The 10,947-nt window shown below is 38.8% G+C and overlaps 1 protein-coding gene across 2 annotated transcripts; it reads left to right on the top strand.

Moving 5' to 3' along the window:
• Positions 1-838: 838 nt before the first annotated feature.
• On the top strand, positions 839-10,783 carry malt3 (MALT paracaspase 3). 2 transcript variants are annotated; one of them, XM_058076503.2, is made up of 15 exons: positions 839-939; positions 1,055-1,141; positions 1,230-1,354; positions 2,112-2,271; positions 2,530-2,705; positions 2,878-2,974; positions 3,390-3,425; positions 5,020-5,223; positions 5,824-6,001; positions 6,081-6,155; positions 6,272-6,399; positions 7,931-8,080; positions 8,569-8,723; positions 9,150-9,266; positions 10,134-10,783. In XM_058076503.2, the coding sequence occupies exons 2-15, from the start codon at positions 1,132-1,134 to the stop codon at positions 10,470-10,472; spliced, it is 1,950 nt and encodes a 649-aa protein (XP_057932486.2). In that variant the 5' UTR covers positions 839-939; positions 1,055-1,131; the 3' UTR covers positions 10,473-10,783. The 2 variants fall into 2 exon arrangements, with proteins under 2 accessions (XP_057932486.2, XP_057932485.2); XM_058076502.2 differs by having other exon boundaries at positions 874-943.
• The last annotated feature ends 164 nt before the right edge of the window (positions 10,784-10,947 follow it).

Genomic DNA, 10,947 nt, shown 5'->3' with positions numbered 1-10,947 from the left:
CACATCAGATTTTCCAAAACTGCAGTCCTACTTAACAAAGAGGTGTAAAAAATTAAAAGCTACTGTCTGAATCAAACACTTTTATTAATGTCAAAATGCAATATTGATCTAAATGAGTTGGAATAAGTGTCTCATCTGGTAAAACGCAGTGCACGATCATGCAAACCTCCAAAACATGTTTTGTGGGAAACACACATGGATGGATGGATGCAGCTGATGGCACCATGTGCTTTGCTGCTAAATGAACAGCACTCCCACCCCATCAAAACATACAAAACTTCACGAGTTTCACATCAATAAGACAAAGTAGTGCAAGAAAAGTAGTTCAAAGATTGTGAATATGTTGCGTGGTTGTCATTTTGCTATGACAAAAAACTGTGTGATATTATAATAACAGAATGTGATTTGGATTTTCAACACATACAAATAATCAAATTATGAGATTAAAGCTAAAATGGGGTCATTTTATGTTTAATCTAGTGTTGTGAAGTAGACTCATCACACTTTTTAATCTCCTCGTCAACAAACTGCTCATTCTATTGTTATTGACCATTTATGTTTATTAAGTAAAGAAAAAAACGCTGCTATCCTCTACCCACGTGTGGAAATGATCACATGCGCATTTTACCGTAATACTTAATATAGTGTCCTGTCTTGTTTTTTCTTTCAGATGTACTTTTAAATATTGATTTGCTGTAACTGTTTGATTAAATTCAAATGTATTGCATTCCACTTATTTGGGATTAAATTAAGATTGCAACTTCAATAAACGACTAACGTGGTTTTGGATCAAATGACGTGCGTCTGTACTTTTGGCTTTACGGTATTGCCTTGTTCCGGGAAAGAGGGGAGGGTTTATTTGCAATCATTTATTTGAGTTATGAAGTTGAGATAAGCGAAACAGTCTGTGGCAGCAACGCTATCAGTGCAGAGCTGATGGTAGGTACGCACGCCTGTTATCTTTATTATTGTATCATATAGTAGTATTTATAAACAGTTAATTCCTTGCTTTGATTAGAAGCATTTTTAACAACTTTGACTCATCTTATAACAGTAAATGCGGCGCCGAAAGGGTACACGTTGCCGATAAAAAGAAGGAAATGCATTGAGTGGTCCCATCCCTGCCGTATAATGATCGGAGGTGAGTTGTGCTGTATACGACTAAGCTCAACAGCGGAGTTGTTGACTTTACAAAACAAATCAGTCAGAGTTCCCTGCCTTGTTTCCAGACATTGTCATCGTGCGCCAACCTGTCTCTGTATGTGTGCCTGTCAACTACAAGGTCATCCTGAGTGTCCGTGCTGAGGGTGCAAGCATCCTCAGCTACCAGTGGTTCACTAGTGATGACAAAGAGGTATGTACAGTATGCTAATTGCAACTATGCATGCTGCAGGAATAATGTATGTCAGTTAAGTGATGCACACATGAATATACATTTTAAGACAAGTGTCAGGGTGTCAATGTGTACATTTTTTTGTTTGTTGGGTTCTGTGTTTAAGTCACTGGGATATAAATATGGGATATATTGTTATGCTTCTGTGTTTGACAGAATTAGGCATAGTGGTGCTGAAAGAGTGGGATGTAAACGAGGAATAACACAATAATTAGATGGCCTGAGTCTGAATTTGTTCCAATGCTCAAACTGCTGTCTTTTACATGCAGTATGTAAGATGCTAATGATACAACTGGCAAAGAAGCAGAAGAGGGTATAAGGGTATCAGAACTTTAACAGTGGTGGGATGAGGTGTGAAAGGTTATTTTGGGATGTGATCACTGGGGACTCACATCTCCAGACAGTGACAACTATTGTCACCATCCTAATAATTCAATTGTATTATCAAGTGGGTTCTGTGTAAAAGGCACAAGCAAATAAATATAGGATCTTCTGTATGGATCAGATTATTATTATTTTTTAAGAGGCGTATGAGTGAAAGAAGTAAATGGTACACATACAAGTCTGTATTGTAGCAAATTCTATTAAGTTGTATCACATTTTAATTGCCGGAAATACATATCATATAACATGGGAGTTATTGGTTGTACCTGAAATGTGTCCATTGTTGGGAGACTATTGAAATATTTGATTGATTTTTACTTTTTAACTTCCTTAGCCCAAAGGACCACCATTAAATGTGTATGGTGGAACTCAAGCGGATCTGCCCATTGAAGCCAAAAAAAGTCAATACTATGTGTGCCGGGTAAACGATGTCTTTTCCAACTGTGTATTCAGCGAGTGGGTGAAAGTGAAGGTGCTGGACATTGATGTATCAGGTATGAACAGACAAATGCGCTAACTTTTTCTGCTCATTACACAAATTAGAAACGTGGAATACATGAATGTACTACAACAACATGAATCACCAACCCAATAAAAATGCATCCAATTTGGACCCCTCTTGTATGCTCATTGATACAGGCATGATTTTTATCGTTTGGTGCATTTACATACAAGCAGTGATAACTCATTTTTAGTTGTTGTAGTGTTGTCTCTTGTTGTGAGGATAATTGTTCTACTTTCAACAATACCAGGTTTGCCGCTGAAGTGGAAGGGGGAGCCCCACATCGCTATCAACCTGAAACCACAGACGGTCCAACTGGGTGCAAAAATTATTCTCCGCTGTGCTGCTTTTGGCAACCCTGCTCCTGACTACCAATGGTACAGAAATGGACATCTGCTATTAAAAAATACCAGTGACACTCTACAGGTAAGGAAGAGCTAATAGTAGCTGTTTACACTATATCAATAGAGCGACAATAGAGTGACTCATTCACCATGCTATTTATTTTGAAAGGTTGGTTAATATTTCGCACAATGTTTGTGCAGTGGTGTATAATCTCACATGCAGGTGAATGAATGACTTTTTGTGCTTCTGCTAGATTGAGCGTGCCACTGCTGAACACAAAGGAACGTACTTGTGCTCAGTGTCCAATGTGCTTGAGGAGATATGGAGCGAAGCTGGTGAGGTTGATGTGGGTAAGTCACAGATAAAACTCAGCACAAAGCCAATATTTCCTGTTTTTCTCTGACTTTGTTAATTTTCTGTGAAATGCTGTCATGAAAAACACGTTTATTTCACATTCATTTCATTTCATCCTGAATTGGAACTCAGCCTTGTAGTTGTTTCCATTATATTGAAGGTACTTTCCCATTTCTCTAGAATTAAACAGGAAGTTGTTAGACTCCAAAGGGTATTTGAGCCAAGCATAATAGACACACAGGAAGGTGATAAAGTGAAACTACAAGCAATGTTGCTCCCTTTTGCTGTTTATGTTCTGGCATGCGTCACAAATAGTTTCCTTTGCAACACCTTACACAATCACTGAAAATCATCATGACATGATTGTTGCAAAAAAATGCTGAGTGTTGTTTTTTTGTTGTCTCTTTAAAGTGCAAAATGATCAACTTCCCCTGTCAGCGCCTGCAGGTACAGTTTTTGGAGGATATCATTTTCAAACCATTCTGTTATTTTAAGAGAGGAAAACTTGCATGCAGCCCTTGGTACATCACGGTTACTATATTGAGTTTTTTTTTTTTAAATAATGAAATAATAAATGGTTTAGTGGCTGACTATGGCCTATTATTAGTCCAAATATTTTGATAGACATGTAGTATTATGGTCATTAGCTATCAGTAGTGTTATGAGACATGACAAAAGAGGGATGAGCTACTGAGCCAGCTGAGCTGATATACAGTGCATCCGGAAAGTATTCACAGCGCTTCACTTTTTCTACATTTTGTCATGCTACAGCCTCATTCCAAACTGAATTAAATTAATCTCTTACCTCAAAATTCTACACAAAATACTCCATTATGACAATGTGAAAAAAGTTTTTTTTGACATGTTTTGAATTTATTAAAAATAGAAAACAAAAAAATCACATTTACATAAGTATTCACAGCCTTTGCCATGAAGCTCAAAATTGAGCTCAGGTGCATCTTTTTTCCACTGATCATCCTTGAGATCTTTCTACAGCTTAATTGGAGTCCACCTGCAGTAAATTCAGTTGATTGGACATGATTTGGAAATATAATAACTGTCTATATAAGGTCCCACAGTTGACTGTGCATGTCAGAGCACAAACACCAAGCATGAAGTCAAAAGAACTGTCTGTAGACCTGCGAGACAGGATTGTCTTGAGGCACAAATCTGGGGAAGGATACAGAAAAATTTCTGCTGCTCTGAAGGTCCCAATGAGCACAGTGGCCTCCATTATTCGTAAATGGAAGACGTTTGGAACCACCAGGACTCTTCCTAGAGCTGGCCGGCCTTCTAAACTGAGCGATCGGGGAGGAAGGGCCTTAGTCAGGGAGGTGACCAAGTCCCCGATGGTCACTCTGTCAGAGCTCCAGCGTTCCTCTGTGGAGCGAGGAGAGCCTTCCAGAAGGACAACCATCTCTGCAGCAATCCACCAATCAGGCCTGTATGGTAGAGTGGCCAGACGAAAGCCACTCCTTAGTAAAAGGAACATGGCAGCCCGTCTGGAATTTGCCAAAAAGCACCTGAATGACTCTCAGACCATGAGAAACAAAATTCTCTGGTCTGATGGCTTTCGTCTGACTTTCCGGATGCACTGTACCTTGGTTGAGATATAGTTAAAAAAATTAAAAAAAGGTTCTTTTTTTTTCTCATTCCATGTGAAAGTAGTTTTGGGCTTCTTTGTCCATCTTCTCCACTCTGTTTTAAACAATTCTTAAGGTTAGAATAACTAAATTGTAGAGGCTAACTAGTTAGCTCGATAGCTTGCTTTGCTAGTAGCAGCAAATAGTGTAGCCAATGTGATGTCAACAAAGAATTATAGGAGTGTAAAAGCGACAATTAGGGTGTTATTTAATGTCTGTATGGCTCTAATTATGTTTAAATCTGTATTTAGGAAGTCATAAACAGATTTTCTGTTCCAACTATGAAAATATTATGTTTATTACACTACTTCGAGGAAATTCACGAATCATGTGGAACCAGTGAAGCGCAATAAACGAGGGACGATTGTACTTTTGAATCATGTTTTGATCTGTTTTAGCTGTTGACAAGGTTGCCTTACTCATCGGCAACTTGAGTTACTCCCACCACCCTCGCTTAATGGCCCCGGTTATGGATGTACATGAGCTGGCCCACCTCCTGCAGCAGCTTGGGTTCAGAGTGGTGTCCTTGCTGGATCTCACCAAGGTGGAGATGCTGGCTGCTGTGGATAAGTTCATTGACCTCCTAGATAGAGGAGTTTATGGTAAGCATGATTTTTTTTGCACGTTTGTCACACCTAAATGTTGAAGATCATCAAAACAAATTTAAACATTAGTCAATGATAACACAGCTGAACACAGAATGCAGTTTTTAAACTAAACCTTTTATTATTAATGGAGAAAGAAGAAAACATGTCTGTAGCTGATTGACAGGTAGTTGGAGTTGACAATGTAGAAAACATACAAATAAATGAATACAAATTAAGTAAAATGAAATATAAATACATAATGTTTTTTTCATTAAAAAAAGGGTTCCATCTTAATCAGAATTTGGTTAATTTAGGTTTTTGTCTGTATGGAATACAGTTGGAAACATAAAAAAACTAGACATCTTGTAACCTAATCGTAGTCATATGTACGTCATGCCGTGTGGCTATGAAGAAATAAGTACTACTCACAGGAAGAAGTAGTAGCTATTTATGGTTTTGCATGTCATTCTCATATCACTTTCACAACATAACATTTGAATGTATTTGAACATATAGCAAACATGTCAGGAATGTGTTTACCTCAGTGTCACTTTTCTTTTTTTACTGCTCCAGACTAAATAAGACTAAATCTACATTTCATATAATTATTTTCAGGCCTTTTCTACTATGCGGGACATGGTTTTGAGCGGGCTGCCAGAAATTACTTGGTACCTGTCGATGCTCCGGTGCCATACAGAAGTGAAAATTGTGTGTGTGTTCAACGCATCATGCGAAGCATGCAGGAACGACAGACTGCTCTCAATGTTATCCTACTGGATACCTGCCGCAAATGGTAACTGTCATAGTAAATGAGTGTATTTCTTATTAAAATGTGATAAGGTTACTCTAAACAATGTAATATTAACTTCAAGGTACAACCAGCAGTGTATCCCATCAACCATCACGGCATTGGAGCCCAAGGGGAATACAGTGTACGGTTATGCCACGTATGTCATTTACATTATTTTTTTTACTAGTTTTTAATTCACCAACATGCCATAACCCAGAAGATCAGGTTATATAGTTGATTCTGTTTGTGTTTTTATAATACCTGGTCGTCCAGATGTGAAGATGCTGTGGCTTTTGAGGTCCAGGATGGAGGGAAAAGCACAGGAATCTTCACCAAGTACTTGAACAAGCACATCCTTCAGGCAGAGAAGGTCACACATGTCTTAGAGAGAGTGTCAGAGGGTGAGTTGCATCTAATATGTTGTGAAAATAGACACTGGTTGCCCTTCCATACATTGGGGTTGTTTAGATGTCGGGTAACTGATCTGAGGGGAACGCGTATGATCTCCCTGCTGCGATGGCCGGACCAGAGAGAGATTTCATAATCACTGGCGACTCATTTTCTTGCTGTCTACCCATGATCTGAGTTTATGACTCAGGTATCAGTGTTTTCCTCCTTGAATGAGTGTTTATCTGCTTCTGGTAACATTATTTTAAAAAAAAATACAAGGAACTATTATCATGTGACCTCATTCTCTTGAAATTCACACTGTAGGCTTTGAAAACAGCAAGAAACCTGAGAGCTGCACAGCACAAGACAGCTGCTCTGCCTTTTGGGCCCTCCCATAGCACCCCTTTGGTCCCACTCGCATGAGTTCACCCGCAAATCAGCTGTGACTAGACAGAGCACCCTGCTGACAGGACCGTGTGCCTGATGTGTGTGGGGTTACAAATGTGTAGCACACAACTTGAAAATTTAATTTAAATTGGGATTTGTGGTATACTTTGTGGGATTAAATGTTCTCATCACAGAGAGGTTGTATTTTCCACTCGGGACCTTTTCTCAAAAGTATCAAGGCATATTAGGGTGTCAGTAAAAAGACAAAAAAGAAAAAAGTGTAAGAATAAAGTCATAAGATGATAAAAAGGGAATATAAAAAATTCCTACACAAACAAGTAACATGACTAAACCCTCAACAGTCCTCAGTTTTATGACCTAAGACCTAAAATAAATACATCTTAACCTAAACTAAACATCTTTTTGACCCTACAGAGCTAACTATGCTTATATTTATGAACAAATGTAAGTATTTTTTAATTCCTCCACAAAGTATGAGACAAAAAACATTTTTCCGAGGAGGTGGCGGAGTTTTCAGGCGTATTATAATGTCTGATTGGAGCCTGACTGTGCAACACTTTGAAAACACCTGGGTTAAAAAGTTATTTGCTGGAGGACTGTTATTTCCAGATAATATTTTATTTTCCTTTTGTAAATTCCTCCACTGTATCTTATCTCTCCCCATACTACGTGTCGGGGGTGGAGTATACCACAGGTATGAACTGTACGTGGTCCCCCATCTGGCTGTGATGTTTTTTGTTTTTTTTAATCCTTCCTCATTTCTTTGTGGTGTCATTCATTGTATATTTTTCCTCAGGTATTTGTGCCTTGTTTCCTTTACCAAAATTTTACATAGTTCCCTGAAGTTCCTCAAAGCCAGCCATTGTGAATTCCATGATCATTTTCTAAACCTCACTTCCTGTTATGGAGAAACTCAGGAAGTTTCATGGTTAAAGTTTTGGCATAGGACTGTATGACTTTCAATAGCTTTGTTTTTTAATTCCAACACTCACTGCATGAGTCACTTGCTTTAACAGACTGTCTAAAACTGGCTCAAACACTATGCCTATCTTAATAAATAAATAATAAACTTTATCTGAAAATGTGAATAGGATTTGACTGTTTGACATGATTTCCCCCCTGTGTTTCCATTAGATTTAGGCAGAGACCCTCTGGTGACAGGCAAGCAGGCTGTTGAAATCAAGCACACCCTTAAGGAACCTCGCTCCCTCACAGATCCAGTTCACACCGCCGGCCACACAAGGGAGCTTCACCTGAGAGATGCTTGCTGGCGACAAGCAAATGGTATATCACAGACTATTTGTAGACGTCACCTTGGGTCAAGATAGCATTGTTGCTCACACCTCCTATACTACTGCAGCATTTGACATCCAATTTTAGAACCATTCAGGAAGTAATTCCTTATAAGGAAACAACATTGTGAGGTGGTTCCCTTTTTGCCAATCACAGGGCACATATAGACAAACAACCATTCACACTCACATTCATACCTATGGACAATTTGGAGTCACTAATTAACCTAGCATATTTTTGGAATGTGGGAGGAAACCGGAGTACCCGGAGAAAACCCACGCATGAACAGGGAGAATATGCAAACACCACACAGAGATGGCCGAGAGGGGAATTGAATTCAGGTCTCCTAGCTGTGAGGCCTGCACGCTAACTGCTCGTCCGCCATGCAGCCAATTTGATTAAATTGAGTTTGAAAATTAATTTTGAAAATTAACTACATATGTTATTCAAACATCCTTTTGTAATATGTTTTTTTTCAGAGCTCCCGAGGAAGAAGCGACTGATGTTCCTTTGTTGGGTAGAAGTGGAAATCAGCTTCTCAGCGTTGTTCTCAAATGTCATGGTAGCTTTTGGAGTTATAAAGACCACAGGCCCCAAAACGGACAACTGCACCATCACTCTGAGTAGCATACCTGTAAATATTGTTTTTTTTTTTGCTTAAACTTCCCTATCTAATACCATCAACTTGCCAAACCACCTATAAAACCACAACGACGACTGAGTGAGATTACAGGAAACACAATCAACAACAATGTGTAAAACTATCCATGCAATTCACCACTCTAGTAACACCAAGTTGTATCATCATTATAAATTCCGTCTTGCTCATCGGAGATGCTGACAGTTTCCATTAGTAAACAGAAAAATGACCACTCACCCAAGTTTCACACATCTGAGGAAGTTATGTCCATATATAGACATCCAGCTTCCACTTCACTGTAACCAGAAACACAAGGAGGAAGTAGTTAGTTTCCTGTTACTTCGTGCAGTCAGCTTTGGTGTACTATCCTGACATCTAGTGGCTCATTCACTGCAATATTTGTTTTTTGTGTGTTCTCAGCCAATGGAAAACATATTTTCTGGACCTGGAAGATTCGAGGAGATGGACTCCATACTATTTGACAAAGCTGATAACATAGACTGTACTCTGAGAGTGTGTGGACTTCAAAAACTGAAGGTATGTGTACCTAAGGTATGTAGTCATTTGGGGGTCCAAGACAAATCCAGTCATTGGGGCCCTCCACATCCTTGCACTGCACTGACAAAGGTTTTGTCATTTCTTTTAATTAATTTTGTTTTGAAATGAGTACATAATTTACACCACTTTTTCCCCCCTACTTTTGAAATCTGATACAGTTATCTCTTAGCTTCAGTTGCTAGTTGCTGGTAATTGCAATGTTTATTTACCCCCTCCTCCAAAAAAAATATTTTTGACATTTTTTGACACGAAGTATGACATCCACATCAGCAGTGTAGTGCATCAATGGTGACTTACCTGCACATTTATAGAAACTACTGCCATAGTCTGAAAGAACTAGTGGAAGAACATTATAAATTACGTATTGTGTGACAAATTCAGGCAAATCCATTGTCAGCTACAACAATAACAAGAAAATCCGAAGCTTTAAGGTGGTGTGCTATTAGCTATAGTACAGTAAAATTATTTTTTCTGAGAAATTGGTGCAGTTTTTTTGTAACTTAAAAATAAGCCTCTTGTGTTCATGTGAAATGTGGTCTTGTTTTCTTTTAAATGCAGTTTAGGTGCCAAAATAATTGTGTTGTAGGGAGATGTGCAGGGTTTCTTTACACATTTGATATTACATGAGCTTGTCTGTTTGATGCATTTTAAGGCAAAAAATAAGGTTAGGATTTTTGCTATTAAAAAATATCTAATTGACGACTGCTCAGCTAGACGCATGCCAGAGGGTACTGCAAAATGCTGTGGTAGCCGTTTTGATTCAGGGTGTTCTAACACTTTTGACCAATAGTATGTAATTACAGTAAAAAGAGATGATATGAGTGTTTTTGTTTTGCTCTTTGTTAGACATCGCTCGTCATCAAGGTGGATCTACATTATACTCACATGGACAGTAGGATACGCCTTACAGAGAGCCAACAAGTGGACTTAGGAGAGCCTTTGGTAGCATCGTGCAAATTGTACAAGACAATTCAAACCACGTCGCCCAAGAAACCGGAGGCAGCGTCTGCCCAAAGCACGAGCAACATTGCATGCAGCGAAGACTTGGTGGATCGCACACAGGCCGGTCCGTGTCGCCCTTTCACCAGGAAGGCTGAGTGTGGTGCTAAAGTGGCGGTCCTGAGGTGCAACGAACCTGAGGAGAATGATGAGAATGAGTTACAGGACTTCAGATGTCAACTTTAGACCACTGTGATCCTTTTCTACTGTGGTGTTGTGTAAATGATTTTGCATTCTACCTGCATGTGCTTTATGATGATGACCAATGAATGTTTGTGTGTCTTGTCCTTAGTTTTCAATCATTCAACACTGAAAAACATTAATACTTACATTTCTTGCAATTTCAGTTCATTTAAGTTAATTTAATTTGTCTTGTTGATAATTTTTTTTAACTTGGCAGGCTGGCTAGACAAATGCATCTGATAAAGACAAATAGGCCTATTTATATCATTAAACTGTGTTATGAATATTACCAGTCTACTATTTAAGTTCATTCATTCATTTTCTACCGCTTTTTCCTCACAAGGGTCATGGGGGTGCTGGGGCCTATCCCAGCTGTCTTTGGGTGAGAGGCGGGGTACACACCCTGGACTGGTTGCCAGACAATCACAGGGCACATATTATTTAAGTTATAATATAAAATACAATATTTCCATATATT

The sequence above is a fragment of the Doryrhamphus excisus genome, linkage group LG1 (assembly GCF_037039965.1).
Source record: "Doryrhamphus excisus strain RoL-2023G ecotype Guam linkage group LG1, RoL_Dexc_Guam_v1.1, whole genome shotgun sequence".
NCBI lineage: Eukaryota > Metazoa > Chordata > Actinopteri > Syngnathiformes > Syngnathidae > Doryrhamphus > Doryrhamphus excisus.
Note: the sequence above shows the minus strand (reverse complement) of the source record. Positions and strands in the feature narration are given on the sequence as shown.